This window comes from Anoplopoma fimbria, chromosome 19, assembly GCF_027596085.1.
Source record: "Anoplopoma fimbria isolate UVic2021 breed Golden Eagle Sablefish chromosome 19, Afim_UVic_2022, whole genome shotgun sequence".
Taxonomy (NCBI): Eukaryota; Metazoa; Chordata; class Actinopteri; order Perciformes; family Anoplopomatidae; genus Anoplopoma; species Anoplopoma fimbria.
Window position 1 is genome coordinate 20,165,047 of NC_072467.1, and position 22,744 is coordinate 20,187,790.

Consider the following 22,744-nt stretch of genomic DNA (forward strand, 5'->3'; position numbering starts at 1 on the left):
GACTGGCTTTGGGTGTGCATGTTTCCATTGACGGAGCATCAGTCTATTCCATCCAATCAAAGGGAGATTGGTTTGAGGTTATGGAGGAAGACAGCAGGCTGATGATATGGGTGGAGGAGAAGGAAAAGATGAATCACAAATGTGATCCAAAGTGAAAAGATTAGATCCATATCAAGGAGAGCATGCAGCGGATCTCCACAATCACACATCCGCCTCTTATCTGACTTTGATTTATGTTCCAGCGACGTACAGTCGGTGGGAAAAGAATGATTTGGCAGTTGTTTATCTCCAAACAATAGAGCGCAGTGCGAGAGATTGCATCCAACAGACCTTATTCTAGACCACTCATGAGACTCCTGGTGTGGTGCGTCCTGCTGTTTGAGGAGTTTGCCCTCTGCCTGTAGCAGGTGTGTGAGCTGCCTCCCCGTGTTGGCTATGGCTGACCTCCCTGCTCTCGGACTGGGCAATTAGTCCACAAAATGGCTGATTGTAAATCTCCTGCAGGAAGGGTTTGGCAGGGGCACCCTGAGGTGAGCTCCGCAACGAGGAATTAAACACACAGTATTAGCCAACAGCAGTTTTATGATGTGAGGAGCGGAGCAGGGTGAGAGAATGGGGCAAGGATGCTCCTCTGTGGTCTCACTGAGGGAGCTGTGTAGTGTCCTGCTGTTTGTGCTTTTTAGGATCAGAGTCCCTGTGGTATGTAAAGGAAATGTACCATATAATGAAGTTCATTATAAAAGACTGAGCGCATAACTGGATAGGATTCATGAGCTCAGCACAAGTGAAAAAATACGGTGTGGTTTAACAGTTTTGCTGTTAGAATAGCAGTAGTTTAAGACACTGATCATCATTCTTTTCGATTTTTTTTAGATGTACTAGATTGTTCATTTGTTACTCAACACAATTATACATAGGCACTCATATAAGGCTGTAACTAACGATTGTTTTGGTTAATTGATTATTATGTTAATTATTTTCCTGATTCATTTATTAATAGCTTAGTCCAGGAGTCAGCAACTTTTTTGATATAAAGTGACATTATTTAATTTTCTTGTTAATCAGCGTACCATATCAACATTAAGGTTAACATTTGGTTCAATTATGACACCATATTAAAATTTAAATCCCAATGGATCTGTAATTTTATTCTTTTCATATAGGCAATTTGCATAGCAAAATTAAAAAAACATATTTATCTCCCTTGATCATGATATTGTAATTATATATGAGAGCACTACTTATGAAGGTTGCCATCCTTATGAAATCATCCACAACTGAGTTAAAATAATTTACCCTTCCAACCTTTCACCATTCTTGTTCATCAGGAATAAACGTAACATTTGTGCGAAGATAGCACTAAAAACTGACAAGCTAATCAGATAAAGAGTAGGGCGGTTCTTTGCCGAATGCAGGTGGGGTAAAAAGTGAATAAATAACAACTACTAATGGCTGTAAAGAGATGGTTAGGCTTTCAAACGAGAGGGCACTTTAACATTTCCCCAAAACGTCCTTGTACATTTATTTCTAGTGTGCCATTGGTAGAGTACCTTGTCTCCTACTGGTTTAGTCTAATTACCCAGAACCCTGCTAAATATCTTTCAAGTGTTTGTTTTGTCCAACCAACAGTCCAAGGCCCAATGATAATGAATTTACTAATATCCAAAACGAAAAAAAAACAGCAATCCTCACATTTTAAGAAGCTAAAACCAGAGAGCGTTCAGCATTTTTTTTGCTTCAAGAATGACTTAATCAATTAGTCAATCAACAGAAAATGAATCAGCAATTCAACTTGTAAGATGAATTCCTTGTTTTTATTTTATTTATTTATGTCACATCGTCACTCTCCAGTCAATTTCTTGGAGGTTTTCAGAACGGTTTTCTCTGACTGTTTGCATTTTTCAAACTGTCTTTCCGAGCCCATCACCGGCTAATATGACATTTAGTGACACCATAATTCTCTCCGGCTTGACAGATGAATGTCCGTCTCTCCGTCCTATCCTCTGCTCGTCTCTGTCTGCGGAAAGATGACGGTCGGACGTTCACACTCAGGCAGCAACATGACAAATTATGAGCCATCAGAAAGAATTCTGTTTTTAAACTGGAGCTGACTTACAGATGTTTGAACAACCCATACTGTAATACAACACTATCCTAATAAAACAGGTTCACTGTGTAACACAGAGCGGGAGCTCACTTCATTGGAAAAAAAACATCTTTGGAAAATGTAAATGTAAAAAAAAAAGAAAATACACCCAAAAGCTTTGAAATGTAGACAACAGAAACATTTTCCTGTATTTGGGACCAATAAAAACATACAATGGTCTGAAATAAAATGTATGCTACAGTGATCAATATGCTGCATATACACAATACAATAATTTAATGAGCATGTGTAGGAGAAATATATTTCCACAGTACCACTTCCATGTTATTAGTGTGATTTGGTAGCTTAGGTATCCTTCTCTCCTGCCTTGTCACATGCATAATGTCCCCTGAAAGAAGCATTGGGGCCCGCCCAGCACAACCAGTGGGCAGCATCTAGATCGTGGTGGTTTCTGATAATCAGGGAGATTGCTGGGAGCTCATTGAGGGGGGTTAGAGTGGACAGAGAGCCCCACTGATGGATAGTGTTGCTGCTTTCCTCATAACCATTGGCTGATTTGTGTATATTGGTACCCTTTGGTTTAATCTCGCTGTGTGCTGTGAGGCGGAAACTTTTCCCAATAGGCTGCTGGAGGGGGTTGTTAATTTATCTCCTGTATATTAACAGTGTCTTCGGTGGGAGAGTGCACCTCGACCTTCTCCACAACAAAGTAAACAGGGGGGGGGCCGTTGACCTGTGTTGACCCAAAACCTTGAGATGGACTGAGTTTTTTATGATTTGGGGGGATGACATTTATTGTGGGATACACAGACAGTTACCCTCCTGTGTGTCGCTGTAGACCTGATGGGCTCACTCCTGTAGGTTCGATGCTGCAACATCTGATCAACAACACGCTGGGCTGATTCCTCCACCGGACAGAAGACATATTTGTATGAGGACGGGGAGTCCTGTGGTGCTTCAGTTCAGGGTCACAGGAGATTTGTTGTCCCACATGAGTGGTGAGGATGCCCTGCAGCAAATCGAGGCCCATCAAGCATAACAACAGACAAATCAATAAAACACCACGTCCAAGATGTATAATCTCATTAGATGGCCGCTACGAAGAAATATGGCCTCATTTGATTATGTAGTAGTTTTTGTCCACGGTGTAGATGTAGAGCCCGGATTTTTATTGCTTGTTGACCCTGTTTGTCCGTCCTGATCGATGCGTTTGCGTGAAATGTTTTGATGCATCAGCTTTTGTACCAAATGTGTAACTGCAAATCTTTTCCAAGGATTTCAAATTGTGCAAATTGTGTTGATATGAAACTTTCTCATTGGGACCCACTGATTAAAAGGTCCAGTCATTCAGAGAGTCAAATACTGAGAGCCTCTCTGAAAGGGTCGGTAGTGTGCGTGGACGGGGGGGGGGGGGTCACCGTGCTGTGCCTCCAGCAGGAAGAGATTTTTAAGATGAATCTGTGCAGAAGAGATATTTGTCATAAGCTCTGTCAAACAGGCGGGGTTGCCATGGTGATACGCCCAGGTTCAGAAAACTCATCGTGGAGAAGTGCCTGTGGAACCCAACACTTTGTCATGTGACGTTCAATAATTTTGGTGTTGATTATAACTGGAAAATCAATGGCTATCCTTCGGGGTATAGAGCGCTGGAGAGAGTGACAGCGATAGTGAGGAGTGCGTCCAAGAGTGCAAATCAACAGGAACATTTCTGTTTTACTTGGAAACATCCATGATCGAGTGTAATTGAGGACACTCCGCTAATGCCAAAAGTTTGAATTGTCACAATAACATTCTGTGTTTTGAGGGTCTTTAAGTGTGAGTAGTAGGTCTTTGATATTCTGGTTGTGAATCGTATTACTGTGTGGATTATTTTCTGCATAAGAATACATTCTTAGATCAAGATAAAAGTCCTTTTAGACTTGGTTTACTCTTTGTTCTGTCGAAGATAACAGAAGTCGAAACAATCAGACATTTCAATGGTTTGTGAAATTGTTTTTTTTTTTGTCTCGTCTTTTGTGGACATCCTCCTTAAAAAGAATTCATAGACTCAGTTTTGATGAAATTGTCTCTCTCCTCAAACAGAGATGAACCACAATGATTTGTTCAAAGCAAAAAAGAATGGAAGTGCATGTGTGTGTGTTTGTCAAACATTGTTGATAACGAAAAAAAAGAAATAAGCCATTTGAAGTTCCCAGAGGCCGAAGAGTTATCTTTTAAATTGCGTGTATCATCAATCCAACAGTCCAAAACCCCCAAAACATTCAATATACAATGATGGAAAAAGTCACACCGGAAGCTGGAAACTAAATGTTTTTGTCTGATAAATGATGATTTATCTTCCTGTCCTTCAACTGACCAGTTGTTTGAGCAAAAGGTTGTTTTTTCTTTAGGGGAATTCCTGACCTATACTTTTTTTAAATTGTCTTTATTTTGAACACATAATGATCCAGCACCAGGCAGCTGCATGAGCAACCAAGTGGTTGCATATTTATTTTATAAATAACAACAACTACCACCAAAAGTGTTTCCCTCCCACACTTAAAAAAAGAAATCGAAAACAAAATTAAAACATTAACATAAGTATATAACAAATATCACTTTTTAAAAAGAACAAATATAACTCCTATAATTAAAGTTGGAACCTTTTAATACAGAGAAGACAACAGTTATTAACATTGAATATCATCACTCATCTCAATCTATCATGTACAGGATGAGACACAGAATTTGCATAAAATATCTCATTCCTGTTTTAATAATAAGATCTGGCTCTATAGGATATTTGAGCCCTAACCGATGTAAGGCCAAGGACCTTTAAAGCTAACCCAAACAATACCAACAATGAGATGATGTTGGAAAGGAACATTGTGGCAAAACATTGACCTTGGTAGTTTTTAAATTTTGAACAAGAAAGGAATATATGTCTATGGTTTGATCAACTGATGCTACTCACGCTTATCCAGATGTGTTATGTATGTTTTGAGATAACAGCATATATAATTAAACATGATTTATGAAGCGCAAAAAGGATGCAAACACAACAGACTCCATTGTGCTACAGGACATGAAGCTGTATTAGCTAACATTGAATCATTACCTGTCAGATACTATCTGATCCAGTCCACTACTGTAAATTGGAGTGCCAACACACCAGCATGTGGCACAGCATGTTAAATCACACATCTCCCTCTCCCTGTCGTTGCTTTCGGTTGTCGTCTGCTCTTGTTTTCTTATCAGGTGGACAGAAAATAAGATTCCTGCCCCCTGGGTATCATCATAATTCCAAACTAATCTGTGTGCTGCAAAACAAGCGTGCGACCCATCTGCAGGTCTGTTATTACCACCGGATCTGTCGCCATTCTCATTCTGGAGCATTACAGTTTAGGTGAAGGTTTTAAGCTGATCCTCAGGCACAAAGATGACTTTCTCCCACCCAGCATGACAAGGAATGGAAGTCACCAAAAAAAACAAAAAACAGTGCATAAGAAATGGAGGTGTGTTTGTGCACCCACTGTGTGCCGTCGGTGGCCCGCTGCTGCACTGATGTAGAGCAAACACAAATTACTGTTTTGCTGCCAAGACTGACAAGATTGAGATGTGCTTTGTTTGTTTTTTCAACTTTTTCTAAATCACATTATTTTTGCTTTAATGCTTTGGAGCAACTGCGAAAATTGCAGCAGTTGATTTTGGTAAACCTTAATACCAAGGTCATATTACCAATGCGCACTGCAGATTGCGCTATTACTTTAAAGCTACAGATTGAAAATAAAATGACAATTAAGAGAAAAATGTCTGCACCAAATTTCCTTTTTGAACCTTTTCCGTCAACACGTAATATTTAGGATTCAATCTTGCTGCCAGAGGCTCACAACACACAGATTTAAATGTGTGTTTCTTTTTCACTTTGATTGCCCCCCTTTAAAATATGACTGAAAGCAAGCTGTAGACCATAGTATTTTAAAACGGCTATTGTCAGCTAGCTGACTGGATATGTAATAAAGCTGCATTAATTATTGTATTTTGGCAACTTGGGAGCAGCGAAAATGCAACATTTGACACTTCATCATTGTATGTTTTTATTGCTAAGCTTTAACCAAGCATTAACTCATTCAGCAGACACTGAGCAACATAAGCATTCATTTGGCTTTGTGTTCTTGGCCCCCTTACACAGCAAGTCCAACATTCACTCATTTTTAGCTCTGTTTTGGTCTCCACCAACTCCTGAGAAAGATATTTGTCTTTCTTGGAGTTTGCGATACGCAAAACCAAAAGAACAAGCTAAAAGGTGCTAATAAAGTAGAGTAGAACCCCATCGAGCTGCAGAGTCAGATAATCATTTTCTGTGAATATGCCTTTCATACCTCAAATGTCTTTTGATCCACTGTTGAATATTTGATAGAGTAGCTTTAAGATTGCTCAAATGCATGCTTGAGTACGGTTGACCCGTCCTTTGTTGGATGTGCTTCATGTGACCTTGTCTCAACGTGACATTGAAAGAACATGAAGACGCCGGTATTGTGTCCGTGAAATGAGATGACCTGTTGGTGACATTGCCTCCAAAGGCCCTGCATAGGACACAATAAGAGACTGCAGGTTCTCTGTTTGTGCTAGAATCAGCATAAGAGTTGAATAGATGGAGCTTGGTTGGTACGGAGTCTAACCCGATTGCCCTCTGAGCTGATTGTCTCTATAGATCTGCTTTCTCTCTTCAGGAACACAAAACTCTCATCCACAATCAAAGGTGTATTGACTCTGTATTGACGAGTGCTCAGCCAGCAGTGGGCAAGTCTGAAATCAATGACATGCCTGTTGTACATGTTTACTTCTTGTTGTCAGTGAGAATTGCCACCTTGAGATTCCGTGACAGTACACAAATTGATTAACTCTCCCTACTTGCGCTTAAACATACATATTTTAAATGACAAAACATGAAAGTTGAAAATATTTATAGTTTTAATTTCTGGATCCGTCTCCGTTATTTAAATTTTATGAACAGAAAATCCATTAATATGTAATGGAGTATGTTGATTTTACATAGAATTTAAAATACCTGCTCCACTGTCTGCTCCACTTTGCCCTCTTTAAATATGGAAACACAAGATTAGATTTCCCGGAACAAGGCTGGAACTACACCTCGGAACCATGAATTTATAACCACATGTTTTAAGTATTCATTGTGGTTTAAGACCTCCTTTCTTTTTTTTTCTTATTCTGTGTCGTCTCAATCGAATGGCTTTGTAGTCCTTTTAATGCCCGGTGGAGGTTTATACGGTGGGGGATCTCTCTGGTCTTGTTACTGTTTGTCAGATGTCAGATAATATAATAAAAAGGGTGGAGCCCAGCACATAAAGGGACTGTATTCGGCCACAAATATCATTTAACACCCCAGGCTACAAGAGCAGGCAGACCTATGGACCTCTAATGTGTCTGTGTTAGATCTACAGATACACGGTGCATGATTCAAAGATATGCTCGCATGCTTTATGCATCTGAAACTGTTACTATTCATCAAAGGGACGCTTGGGGAATTTTAAGAACCATCAAGGCTAAATATATGGGGAGCCAACATTTTCACCTCTGTTTCCCCAGAACTGCAGGGAGGCTGGTGCAGCAGTAGTGCAGGATGTCCTGAGGGTGCCCTGCTACACGGGTGGTGTCGGGGTCACAGTGTCACGTGGTTGTGAGTGTTTTCATGGCAGCAGTTGGTGCAGGCTACACACTCTTTAGCCTGGGGTTGAATGAATATGAAAGCAGACAGAAGCATCCAGCAGAGGAAGTTCTAGTCTTGCCTTTCACTCACCGCTCACCTTATTACCCTCTTCCCCTGCAGCTTAAAGCGTCAAACTGTTTCCTCTCTGAAAAGGTCACTTCCTCTAACATGTTTAAAACAGTGTAGCGTTTATTGCTCATTCGCCAAAAACACACCCGGTTCACACATGATAGGCACTCCTGACATGCAAGGAGGAATTCTGTGGACGCTGAGAAAAGTGCACAGCTAAAACCTGATGAAAGTGATAGAAAATATTATTCCAATTAAGGGTGGGCGATGTGGCTAAAATCTTTCATGAGGCTAAATGTTGTTTTATATTGGGATATTGATTCATCTACTGGAGAATTGGATTAAAGAGGCGGGTAGCACTCAAAGGGCATTTACGAGGCAGGGAGGGTCTAATGAAAATATGTTATTGTTACATTATTGGCAAGGAAAAGAAAAAAAACATTTTCAGGAGAAAACTCATGTGAACCACTAGTTGTTCAGTGATGGGCCCTCTCTTTGTCGCTTCTTCTATCCCAAATGTTTTAGACTTAATTAATTATATTAACCATAGCTACATCACACATACAGATGATCTCTCAGGAGGTTAAACATTTGAAATCTCCCCAGTGATATGATATGGAATTAAAGTCTCTGAGTTTCAAGTTGTACATATTGTAAATAATTTGATATGTAGTTGTTGACTGGCTAAACCTGGGATTAACATCTGGGTTGAATCAGGTGGTCTGTATACAGAGCTTCTTGGTCACATGTTGAGTTTTATTACCTGATGAAGACATTAGTATTGTATAACTTCATTGTCTTTTTTGGAAGTATCTATTCTGAATGCAGGTGCCCTTTTTTCTATTAAGAATTTAGCATTATGGGAGCACTTTTGAAGCTTGACCCATACTAGGGACTACATGTCACTATACCTTGGCCTGTAATGCTTTGATTTTTATTTTTAAACTGTTTGTATAGGAAAGTGCAATACTTTCACGAAAGTGTTGACAGATAAAAGGCACCAATCAATATGTCTGTATTTGGCTAATCCTGTAAAATCAGTCCTTTGTCACATCGATGTAAAAATCCTATAAATCCATTGTTGCCATTAATCAGTCCTACTTATTGATTCAAAGCATTACCTGAAATGACCTAAAACCAGCAGAGAGATTAAAAGAATAGTTACAACATAAACTGTGTTGAAAAAAATCTTTCTGTTGACACATTTCTATCATCTCAGGGTGTTAACAGGTATATTGTACAAAACTAATCCAGATGATGCATGTTTTCACCCAGACACCGAGACAATTTCTGGCCTAATACTGTCGGTCTAGGTAACACTCATAGCTGAACAGGCTGACTTATATTTCGTGTTGATCCCACATACTGACAATTTCCATTTTACTCTTATGCATTCTCATTCTGCAAACTAAACCAAATGCTTGGCATATGTCACTTCCTCATACTTTTCATAGTCAGACAGTGTAAAGCAAGAGCTTCCTGTCTGATGTGCGCTTTGTTTCATCTTCATGCAGACGGAGGCATCAGGGTTAACCAGATTGCATGTAGGATGTCTGCGTTGCGTGGTGCGTGCAGTGCGTGTCATGTGCTGCTTTAAGCGGGTAAAATTTCTAAGGTGGTGTGATGTGTCAGGGAGGAGGCTCATTAGCAGCAAAACAAGTGTGAGTTTCAAAAGAATGTTATGCAAGCTAAGCTTTGTTAGAATTTACCTTTTACATGTCACCGGTAATTTACAGGAGACGAGAAAAGGTTTTTTTTTATCTTTGCTTCTCATAACTGTCTTTGCCATACTGATATCTTTGAGCAGATTATTAGCGAACTAGATACATGCTGTGAAGTCAGTCACGTTATTAGCTAAATGTGCTAATCAGAGGGTCAAATAACCCAGTAATTCATAATTAATCAATGTAATTTGCATGATTTGAAAGTAATGCCATAGACGCGCTGTGTGGGCAGAAAATATCAGTTTAAATTGCTTTTGCGGCCATGAATTAGACGTCCATTATGTTGATTGCCTGAAAAGCAACATTGCCCGTGTTATCATGCAGGGCAGCCTACAACGTGCTATTTTTATCCGTGGTCATGTTCCCACATGAATAAAAAATTCAAGCCTTTTTAATAATTTATTGTCATTGAGGAAAATGTTTTGGTTGGCTTCCCGCGGTTCTGGCCACGCTGGCTTTGAAGCGCCCACCTGTGCATTCACGCGTGCACGATGGACCAACTCCCATCAGAGCTCTCATCAGAGAAGCGGGCCGCTACGATGATTCATTCACAAAAGAGCCTCATTTAATTACTCCCAAATCAGGTCACATGGATACCCAGGAGGAGCGGCTGCTTTACGGCGGCAGTGGGCGATCAGATCTGAGCCACGCGTCACATCACAAACCACTTTCAGTTCCCTGCGGCTCTCCTTTCACGTGAACAGGATTTCAATCTTCAGTGCTCACACCGAAGAGCTTTACGCCCACCTGGTGTGTCAGAGCCGGCCTAATAAACCTGTTTATGTATTAAACACTGTGGGGACTCTTGATATTCCTGACAGACATTGCCATGGACAAGTAATCACAGCAATAACAGCCTCTTATTAAATCTCCAGCCATGTTAAGATGCACTCTTGTTTGTTGTCAAGGTTACCATAAGCTTGGAATACAGACATGTCTTGGATTGATCCCCTCCTTTCCGGTCCCAAACCTAAGCCTAAATCCATCGGATTTGATAATACTCCTATCATATTTGCGTTATCTGAAATATCAGCTTGTCAGCTGACGAGCGTCTTCTTTCCCCGAAGCTGCTGCCAAGAGCTTCCCTGACAATAGCAGTGATTAGCAGCTACAATTGTCTTGAAAAGTTGCTGTCAGAGTGTATATGAAACATCTGCTCCGTGTTTTACCTTCTTTTAACAGGCATTCAGATGGGATGCATGTCAGGTTGTTGAACCAGATGCAGTGGAATATTGAATTGATCCAACTTCCGAGCCCTGAGGAGGGACGTACGGCGGTATTTATCCCAGGACAAGAAATCAATACAAATACAGTTTGAGGGTACTGATTGTGACTTCATGTCCCACACTGGCAGCGTCATGATCAGTTCAGTTTTTGTTGTTGATGTTGCGACGTGCGTGTGTGTGTGTGAGTGATTGTGTGTACTGTGCATATGTGTGACAAGACGCAAAGAGAAAAAGACTCTGTGGCTGTGTGAGCATTAGGCGATGATGTCTGACGGCACAAGGGTTTACAACTCGACCATGCACCTGCATCACACACTTGGCTGAAGGTTATACCTCCAGCTTTAAGGTGAGCTCAAATATCAGTTTGTCAGAAATGCAATTGAAGAAACCTCAAAATACACCCATCACGGTGAGGACAAATCGCTTCTCCATGCCCAGCGATGTGAGGCCCATTAACTGAGAGAATGAACACGATTGAGGGCCTGTTTCTACCCGAGCAGGCAAAGGGCAGACTGGATGATAAACGACCGCTGGACAGTAGGAAAGGACAGCCCAGATAGTGGAAAGGACATGAGAAGGGAGACAGAATCAGTGGTCATCTTATGAAATACAGACATTTTCCATATAAATGTTAAACAATACAATTTATTGAGTAAGTTTCTTATATTGATCACAACTGCCACATAAAAAGTCTACCAGGGACAAGCTGAAAGACAAATGATACATCCAGTACTGCTTCACCTTGTCCAAAAGTAAATGGTTTTACTAAATGTGTCTATAATGTGCCAATCTTGCCCTCGGGTCGCATTGGAAATGCAATCTCAGGTAAATTCAGCCCGTCACAATGTAAAACGTTTGGCCATAAAGCACCTCGGGAGAGCTTTTATCAGTCCTAATGCACTCTTCAAAGAGCATCCTTCACTCTGCATGTCCCATCGAGAGGTGCTGCTTGACCGCAGGCAGGAGCTACTGTATCAGTCTCGCTGCACGGATGAGGAGAAAGACCATTTGGGTGACCGATGAGCATCTTAACCTTTAGGGGTCAGCGAGAGCAACATCACAGAGCGATGGTCATCCACACCTAAACGCTGATTACACTGAATTTCACGTCTACTAATAGTGGAAACTGTCAGCACATTCTGGGTCTAAAATGTGTCGTCCTATGCAGGGAGGACTTTGTATTCGACCCTTGATGGTTTCACATTTTCCCTCTGTGCTGACTATAGACGACTAGACAAGCAGTCCTTCCAGCTCACAAGCACTTCATAGCTCTCAGCCCTCGATAAACAATTTCAGAAGACTGCCTCTGACTCACATTTCCTTCACAGTCCATTGTACCGCGAGCAAACATAGCACCCCTGTTCATCAAATGCAATATTCTATCCCCGCTCCCTAGTCTCCCAACAAGACCCTTTGATGTCAAATTGACACTTTAGTGAACAGCACTTCATGGATTGGATATTGCCTGGCAACTGCAGAAAAAAACCACACTCGTTGTGGCTTCTTCACGGATGAAGAGCGGATGGTAGCGAGGACGGTTTTGGTGGCGCAGGCGAAGAGAGAGGATGGTGGATGGTATTAACCATAATGGTGCTGTATGATGTATGTGTGTGTGTGTGTGTGTGTGTGTGTGTGTGTGTGTGTGTGTGTGTGTGTGTGTGTGTGTGTGTGTGTGTGTGTGTGTGTGTGTGTGTGTGTGTGTGTGTGTGTGTGTGTGTGTGTGTTTGGCTTGCCTCCAGGTGGTGGAGCAAAATTAAAGCCCAGAAAATCGGATTATGGAGTCCCGCGGGGTGGGATGCCCAGTAGCCAGCTGATGAGCGCTCATCTAGTCTTAGCTGTATTCTGCACAGCGAGCCCCACCGTTGGCTCGGAGGCCAATTTGTTAACAATTATTGCTCGTTAGTGAAGCTTCCTGCTAGCGAACGGGGGTTCCAATGGCGGAGATAATATTCGAGGTCTATTGTCTTACTATTATCGCAGTTTGAGAGAAGGCAGTGGTTGACGTTTTGTCTCTGAAGTCTCTGGCTTTGCTGATTGCCAATTTGCTGTGAAGACTCCCGTTATCAGTGACACCTGTGGTGCGTACTCACTTATAAATATGCAATAGATTGAGTTTCCTCTTATATCATGCCAGGCTGTGTCAATTCATATTTCTCTTTTAAGATAGTTTGGTTCTGCAACGTTTAGGGGCATTAAGTGTTTGCACTCCTGAAATACTGTACATTTTATTGTGATGATTTATAATGTTAAAGCTCACATCGCTTCATTGTAAGATTATACAATGAATCTACAGATTATTTCCTCAATTAAGCATTTAGTTTTGGTTGTTTGGTCTATAAAGTATATGAAAAGAGTAAAAGAAATTGGCCATCACAGTTCCCTAGGGCCTAAGATGATGTCATTAGATTTAGTTTTAGATTAGTTTTTTAAATGTATATTCTTTAAACAAATACCTAAACAACAGTTATCAAAATAGTTGTTGATTATTTTACATCCATTAATGGACTATTAATTTTAAATCTTATATATCAAATAAGAAATAAAGAACCCACATAAGGTAAAACCTGATGTTTAATTGAATTGAGTGATCTGTTATTTTCTCAATAAATGTATGGTTCAGTCTATAGAACATCCAAAATTTGTGAAAAATGCCAAAGGTGAAGTCTTGCAATAGCTGACCTACAGTCCAAAGTGATGTGAAGAAGAGAAACGCAGCAAACCCTCACATTTGGGAACCTCGAAACCAGCAAATGCTTTTCTTGTCAAATGCCTCAAGCAGTTAATTGATTATCCAATTTGTGTTTATTCATTTTCTGGGTCTGAACTAATTGATTAACCAGCAAATTATTTTATTTGTGAGCTGTTATAAGGGTTGCACAATATTTTGTCATCGAAGTGTACAAAAGACTGGGATTTTGGAAATGTAAGAACTTTAAAATGTAAGAACCTTTTGTGTCCAGTTCAATGTTCAATAAAATACATTATTTTGGCAATATACTAAAGCAGCAGAAAGGCAGAACTTTGTGCACTTAAACATCATTTTTATAACATGTAACATCTTTATCGTGATATTCATCACCAACCACATATTTGTTTCATATCGCGCAGCCCTAGCTGTGATGGTATTCACCGCTCTCCTTTACCAATGTGGTTCTTTCTTTCCTTCAGATATAAACACAATATATCCGCCACTCACAAAGCAGATTAATACTATGAAAAGCCTCAGAAGCAGGTAGGTTACCCATAAGCCTTAGTGAACCTCCTCTGCCCACAGTGTGTGTGTGTGTGTGTGTGTGTGTGTGTGTGTGTGTGTGTGTGTGTGTGTGTGTGTGTGTGTGTGTGTGTGTGTGTGTGTATGTATGTGTGTGTCCTCTCAGTACAGTCAGCCCCGTCTACGCTCCTCACAGGAGCTGTTCACACAAAGGAGCTTATTGTATAACTGTGCCTCAGTTTTAATGAACCGGCGCTCCTGCTCTCCCTCACTCCTCCCTCTTCAGTCAGCGGCCTCCCCTTCTCCCGCCTCCCTCATGAATACCACAGTGCTCTCCCCTCACTATTCATGAGCTGGTATCAGCGTCGTCATGCGAGCCCACACCGAGGAGGGGAAAAAGGGGGAGTGTCTCGGCGAGCGAGAGTCACAACTCCGGCGTGCGAGTGTGTGTGTTTGAGTCTGTGAAATAGAGAGAGAGAGGAGACACGCCGGCTGATGCTGCTGTGCCACCACTGTTCACATCTGAACCTTTTATCTGTCAGACTCAGCTGGAGCTCTCTTGTCTCCTTTTTGAGCCGGGGGTTTGTTTTTCTGTCCCCTTGTGTGTGTGTGTGTGTGTGTGTGTGTGTGTGTGTGTGTGTGTGTGAATGGGATGCCTGAAAGAGATGCTTGCTTAAGGAGTGACTGATGAGAACCAGCGCTCCGGTGTGGAGGGTGACCCCCTGTGTCCGTACCACCACCACCACCACCACTACTCGGGGAGAATTGGACGCCTGGCGTTTCCACGACGACTATAATGGGCTGCAATCTGTGCACTTTACAGAAGCGAGAGGAACACTACAAGCTGCTGTATGAGATTGCACAGGTGAGCAGAGGCACGGCCGACTCTGGCATCGATGTTGTGTGTGTGTGTGTGTGTGTGTGTGTGTTGAATGTGATTCATTATGTGTGCTGTGCTGAGAGCAGTTCTAAGCTGATGCTGCTGCTGCTTGTTTTTGCTTTTTGCTCACCAACAGATGTGTTACCATAATTAGCACTTGCTCAGAGAGAGATTAGGTAGTGTTGAGCCCATTTAACAGTTGGAATGAACATTTTTTTTTTGCATACCCGAGTACATGAAATATTTCACATGATGTATTTGTGCCAGGTTTTAAGTCCTCAACTGATGTTCATTGAACATCATTTCATTCAAAGTTTTCTTTTGCCACAGTGAGACAGGTCAGTGTCGTGCCAGCAGATTTGTTTCGACTTCTCTGAGAACACTTCGGTCTTAATGGTCTTGATCTCATCTCACAAACATATTATGCATTCATGCAACTCTTTAGAGTTTGAGAATCCTTCATGATTCGTTCCACGTCTGATGCAACTGCAGAATAATTCAGAAATGTTCTGAGAGGCAGAGGGCAATATCTCAGGTTGTGGGTACGCAGAACAGATAAACAACTATTCACCTCACCACCTCCACTCTCTCCATCAGCCCCCTCCCTGTAATAGACTAATAACTGTGAAGCTCAGTGTCTCCTGGTAGTGAGGTAGTCCCCCCCCCCCTTCCAGTAGCGCCTGCCTTCACGGCACTGTGATCACAGTCTCATTAGCCGTTTTATACAACCATCCTTTGCGTTAATTAGACGTGAAATGTTTCTCTTTACCCTTGTGAAAAGACGGGATGAGATGAAGTGGGGGTGGTAAAGTAGCTCGGGTTAACCACTGCCTGTAGCTTTCACCTCGTGTGCAACTTGAGACTCTGCCAAACTCCGGCCGTGGACATCGTCCGACAGATTTGGACCTGCACGAATGGTCGGAGAAAGCCTTGCTGCGAGGCTTTCTAGATCAGCAGCGAAGGAGGTTGCATTCACTAATGGTCTGTTTAATATTAGCAGACAGGCCAGCATTGTCCAGGGACCGTGGAGGATGAATAGGTAGCCACCGAAGTGCCTGCCTCTCCTCAGGAGGACCATAAAAATAGTGCTGTCTTGGTGCTTATCTTGGCTTTTGCGGCTCTCTCCGCACCAGTTGTTAAGAAATAGCGTTGACTCCTTTTTCTCGTGGTTTAGCAGGAGGAGGGGAGGGGGGGCTCAGTGTCCGCCAAGTGGGCCGGTCTCCAGGGCACACTCACTGTTGACAGGAGGCTCTCTGGCATGTCTGTCCACCCACTGATATACTGAGCCGGTTCAGCCTGGGAGCTGCAATATCAGCACCTACTTTCTGATCACCGCTGTGGGAGGGAAGGCAGGAAGGATATAGAGCATGGAAGATAAAGACTGAGATGGGAATAGAGAGTGAGCCGTTAAAGACACAGTTGTTAAAGAAAAGTGCTAGGGAAAAGGGAAATTAAGGATGGGAGCAAAGGTGAAATCCCACTAATGCTTGGAGACTAAAGAGGAAGAAAGAGGGAGGGAGGGGAAGTAATTAAGTCGACTTTTCGGTTGGAAATACTGTTTAATCAATAAAAGAAACAACACGTACATGACAGAAAACCACCTCCTCTTACTCATTTCCGTGCACACAATCACACGTGTCCACAGAGACAACAAAACAAGCAGCACAGCCTCAGCAACAGCACAGCAAATGCATTAAAAAAAAAAACAGCAACACAACTGGCAGAAATGAACGGGGAGGGAAGACAGACAGGTAGAAGAATCTTCTCCAGGGAGCAGAGCTCTCCCTGCAGCTATAAAAGTGTGTCGCCATGTCTTTGTGGTCAGGAGAAGTGTGTTGTGACAGCAGGAAGCCGCGCTCTCACCGCCGGCATCCTAATCCTCTTTCTTACATATTGTCTCATCCGTCTGGCTTGCCCAGCTCTCACCCTCGCTTCATGTTTTTTTTTTTCCTCACTTGTCCTTCTTCAATCTTTTCTTCCTGTCTGTCTGCTGTTCAGAAACACACACTTCACCTAGACAACGATACTCACACACACACACACACACGCACGCACTCTACTCTTGATTATGCAGAGTAGCTGAATGTGTGTATGCAAATGAGGCAGAAGTGGTTTGCCGGTGTCACAGCGTGACTGACCGGCCTTGCAGCAGGTTGATTCGAGGATCCGGAGTCATTCACAGTGGTGGGTTAGCCTCCTTCCTCCACCTACCCTTCACACTCCGGAACAATTTTGACACTCTCCCCATCCGCCTGACCCCACTAGCTGTGGGAGATTTATGACTAGCTGGCTCTCACTCTCTCTCTCTCTCTCCCATCTCACAGCTGCGAGTGTTCTGCATGGGAATGTGCTCACCTTTCCTCAGCTGGGCTGCGAAGCTATCTGACAGGGCTGACATTTTTTATTTATTGTATCCGCTTTCTCGCCTGGATAAGGGGACACGGGAGTCTTCCTGTAGCCTCGCACCTTTTCTCACCCCAACTCCCACTTTCTTAATGTTATAACTACTACTGATCATTCCTTGTGCATCATTCTTTTATGTCATTCTTTCATTTTTTTGGGATTCCTCTGATCACTCACATTTGTTTCAACCTTTGCTCCAGTCTGCTCTCTGCTGAATTCCACTCCACTTGACCTTCAATTGATTGTCCTCTGTGCGGAGGAGTAGGAAGGTTTTTTAATTTTTTTGTCAACAAGGTTCCTATTCACCCTGAGATTCAGCAATTCTTATGCTTCGGTCAACCAGACTCGTAAAGCTTGCATTCTCAACCAAGCTGATGCTCAGGCCAGTTGTGCAGACAATAACATACTGTAGTAGATTCGCTCTGTGATCTGGCAGAGCTTTGTTATTCCCATTGTGTCCGTGAGCTCCCCTCGTGAGCGTCACACATTGTCTGTGCACCGCTGAAACCCAGTGATGTGTGGCTTTTTTGGGGGGCTAATTAGCAGGATGGCAGATGTTGATGAGCGGAGCAACGCAGCGTAGCGCCGAGTTATGTGGATCGTATGAGATTTCTGCAGTGTGCCTGTGTGTTTATGCATTAATGCTTTGCATTGTCTTTTGACAAAAGCCTTTGTTTGCAAATAGGGTTGCAATCAAAACAGAAGGACCCAAAAAGAGCAACACATTCTCGTTCTCATAACTTTCTCAGGGCAGCAGACTATCTTTCCCTGTCTCAATTTGTCGCAACAGCACATGATTTGGTCGCACCCTTTGGGTATTAAGTGTAAATAAGTTCTGAACATAAATTTTGATGCAAATGATTACTCAACTACATTTCAGAGGGAAATATTGCACTTTTTAGAATGCATTGCACAATAGATGAAGCCACTCAACAGTATATAAATGATTCAAATTATTGCAACCAGCTACAACATTACATTGCATCTTACATGTTTCTGCATCAATAATAATAATATATGAAATTATAGCAACTAAATGGAATAGTGATTACTTTTGCTTTTACCCTTTTAATTCTTTTTCTTAATTATATACTTACACACTTTTACTTAAAGCTTACTTTTACTACAACTGGTCTGACAGTCTTCCCCCATCAGTCCTGGTTCAGGTTCTCAGTTCCTTCCTTCCCTCCAGCGGTGCCCAGCAATACGAACTGGGTCTCCAGCAGTTTTGTGTCATTGTTGGCTCCCAGCGGAGCCCACCAGATCAGCGAGTTGAAGCTCTGCTCCTTGCCGGAGGACGAGACACGGTTACTTTTCTGCTCAGCGTGTTAAAATGCTGTCCCTCAAGCATGGGGCTGTGACAAGCCTGAGCTCGACCCTCCCTACTCTATATTAACTGCTAAACCCTCGCTCATAAAGTTGACCTCTGAGGCAGGGTTGGAATGGACAGTGGCTTATGGCACCAATGATCATGATTATGAAGCACTCGCATGAATGTGAAAACATGAAATTTCATTCAACCTGCATACTTAATGATCGCATAAGTGACCGTTTGTGTCCCATTCCAGTGTCTAAAAACGAGGCGATAGGTTTAGAATGTAGTAACTTAAAAGCCTGGTGCGTCTCATACAGACAATAAAGGGTTGCATTGTGCGTCAGCATCAGAAGCCAAGGGGCGTGACAGAGTCTTATTTAATGTCCTGGGTATGAGAACGGGCTGAAAGGACTCCTCTAGGTGTCAACAGATAGTGCTGATGATGAGTCAGTCAATCTTAATGTTGCTGTGTAATATTTGAGAACCGACCCTCTACATTTCGTTATCCTGTTTAGTAATTTTCCAATGAGCCTGGCTCTCCTTTTTGTTACTTTAAGTTTTGAAAGCATTATAGGCAGTTTTATAAGTTGTATTAGACGGGAGCAGAATCACTCTCCGCTGCATTAGAGAAATAAATGGAAAGCTGCTTTCCAGTTCAATGAGGCACTGCAGTCCCTGATAACTTGCTGATGCATATGAATGAGAATGAGGCGCGTACACACACACACACACACACACACACACACACACACACACACACACACACACACACACACACACACACACACACACACACGCACAAACACACATCTCTCTACAGGAAACAAAAACACTTTGAATATTCTAACTATAAAACCAGAAAGCTTTGTTTATGAATTCTAGTTCGAGTGTGACAGCGCTCATGCGGGCACTGTAATGGAATCTCAGAGTTTAGCAATGTCATGTTGAGCAGTGTCACCAGGTTGATAGGACGGGACAGACTGACGTGAAGTGAAGCGAATCTGGAATTCATTTGTTCCTGGGGTGAAGGCCGATTCCCAGGAGTTTGGTCCTGCAGCGGGGGGGTTGGATATGGTCTTCTGTGTGGTAGCACCACATGTGAAACCTGTGGACCGGAGAAGGTCTAAGGAGGACACAGCTGACCTGCTGCTGCTTCTGCGGCACCGGTGGCCATGTGTGTAATAGATATGCATTCAATAAAAGGTTGAGCAGATATAACGAGAAAGAAAAGGGGTTTTCAAGCTTCACCGGGCTGCATGGATCATCACATACAAAAGCCAGCTCCAGAGATTTGTTTTTGTTTGTGTAAGCATGTTCATTAGTTTTGCATTTTGGTCTAAAGAGTTGTAAAGTTGGAGAGGCATAATCTTGAACGTCTAGGTCTCGTAAATGAATAATTAATTTTCTGCATAGACAATGTAAGTTGACTTATAGTTGGACTCCCAAAGCTAAAATGGTCACGTAACTGTTCCTGTTGAATCAATCAAGAAAGGCACAGCCATTTGATAGTGATTATGGTGTTCCTCAAGGAAGCATTCTAGACCCCATCCTTTTTTATATATACATGCTCCCTCTTTTTGTCTTCTGATAAAATGTTTTTACGTTCTTTGCATTAAAGGTGCTGTCCAGCTATTATTACTGAAGGTATATAAAAATAAATGCAGAAAAAACTCCCAAAGAGCATTTTTTGTCAAATCATCAAGCCAATCAAGACTGTGTGTTGGTCAATTGAGACATTTCCGGGCATCCCTGTGGGCTTTGGAAATAGTGAGGGGCATTATTCATTTTGTCAGATCAATTTAGACCTATTTTGAAATAGGAATCTACATTGGATATACTACTTCTGGAACCCGCAGTCCTCCCACTTCACCTCTATGAGCACACATGTGCCTGTGATGGCTTTGATGGTACATTAAAGCTGTCAAACCTTGCCCTCTACCCCCACCACATCTTCAGCACTATCTCCAGACAGTTAGCTACAAATGCTCCCATCCATCTTCTTGTCCCATTATGGTTTTCTGAAGGAAGTCCCTCAACCATTAAAAACTGATAAGAGTGAAGAAAGAGGGGGAGGAGAGACAAAACATGCTGCTTGATTGATCTCGTGTCCACCTGGGAAAGATTAGCTCCAAATATAATCTGAGCTTTCAGGGCTGCTTTTTGCAATTCCCACATTACACAAAGGTCCTTTTTTTTTTTGAAAACTCTCTTTAGATGCCTAGGCAGACAGATGGACAGATGCGTCCACCGACAAATCCTTTTCATGCCTTGATAATATAAAGAACCATATTTCTGAGTCAGCCCATCATCAGTTCCAGTGCTCTTTCTTTGCTCCATCCTACAGCCTCTAACCATAAGCCTGATCCGTCAGCCCAACCATGTTTGATAACACAAATGGATGTCTGCGAGCTGCACTGCTGTCTGTCTCGGGGTTCCCAGCTTCTGAAATTGAGATATAAATATGCTGAGATGATCTTTTTCCACTCGGGCTGTTTACGAAGGATTAGCATTAAAGTCCTCGCTCTATAGCTCCCCTCTCAGCGTCCAATGCTATTCCCATACTTATCAGGTTGAAGACGCTGAAGAGAGCGTTGCATAACCACAACCTCACACTGGCTGTGTAACTGGAGATTTCACAGTCTTAATTTTGTGTGAATCACACATTCAATCGCTTGGCTGCTTCTGTATAGCAGATAGCAAATTGTTTGTTTCTTAAACACAGTGTTTTTTTTAGAAAAGAGAAAGTTAAAATGCAGGTCACACATCTTGGATATGTGCGATGTACTTCTCGGATACAGACGATGCCATGTTTGCCACGAGACATAAAGTCAATGAGTTCTATCAGTCAGTCCACTAAATCTCACCGTGGAGGAGCAGGAGGGATTTAGGAGGGAGATGATGAATTGACCTTTTCCTTTTCATCTGTTTCTTATCTCAATAAGAACCCAGCTGACCTTTCAGCCTCAAATCAAGTCTCCGGGCCTCCCTCGTTTCCTTCCGCCTCTCCAACCCAACATGAACACAGCTCTTCAGAATTAGTTTTATCTCCCGTGCTTCCATCCGTGCTGATTTCTTTCCATCGCAGCCACCCCCAAGTAAGAACTGCACAAACAAACCATGACGCATCTTTTTCTTGTGTTCATCTGAGGACACGTTTCTCTACATATCACTGCCGGGAGTCGGATGCAGACGTGCTTGTTTGCTGTTTTAAGGTGTTCAGACAAGGGCTCTGATGGGAGGTTAACGTCTAATATAATAAAAAACCAATTATAGAAGCAAACAAAGTCCTGGAGGTCATTATAGCTATTCATTCACCTTCTTTTTTTTATTTCCATCACCTCATTAATTCATTGGGATAAAAGTAATCTGACTTTTGGTAAATCTGACTTTAGCGGATGTGGTTGACATCAGCGTGGCGTCATCCATGAGTAACACCGAGCTTTGTCTTAGTGCATGTCTTACTTTCACATGCTAATCAAGATCAAAGGCCGTCAACTTCAATCAGACTGGAGGAGCGACGGAGAAAATGAACTACATGCCTGAGTATCTCAATGCCAATCCCCCGTGAACCAGAGCGTCAATTTAATGAATTAAAACCGGTGTAAGATGACTCAGGTGTGTGTGTGTGTGTGTGTGTGTGTGTGTGTGTGTGTGTGTGTGTGTGTGTGTGTGTGTGTGTGTGTGTGTGTGTGTGTGTGTGTGTGTGTGTGTGTGTGTGTGTGTGTGTGTGAGTTGGGAAACAGTTGGGAAACATGTTACTGTGGCCGGGGGGGATGTAAAATATTTTCTGTCCCCTCCTTTTTGTTTCTTACCGTACCTCTGCCGGTAAACAAAGGAGCCATATTTTTTCTGCCCCCATTATTATTAGCCATGACTTGCGGCATTCTGTATAACTCAGAACATGACATAATGCTTTTTAAAGCAGCTACTTTATTCCCTTGACACACACTCATCACCAGTGTGTGCAAGCATGCTTGTTTATTGGAAATACGAGTATGCGTGTGTGAGTAGATTTGTGTGAGTACACTCGTGACTATTTGTGCCTTTGTCTAAATTGGTTTGTATCTTGGTGTGATTGCTGCAAGTGTGTGCATGTGGG

The 22,744-nt window shown here is 42.3% G+C and overlaps 1 protein-coding gene across 1 annotated transcript in view; it reads left to right on the top strand.

Moving 5' to 3' along the window:
* The first annotated feature begins 14,843 nt into the window (after nt 1-14,843).
* LOC129108595 (PDZ domain-containing RING finger protein 4-like) overlaps nt 14,844-22,744 on the top strand; it is a 46,582-nt gene continuing 38,681 nt past the window's right edge. The window contains exon 1 of the mRNA XM_054620466.1: nt 14,844-14,912. Within this exon, the coding sequence (XP_054476441.1) occupies nt 14,844-14,912 (69 nt within the window). The remainder of the gene's footprint in view (nt 14,913-22,744) is intronic.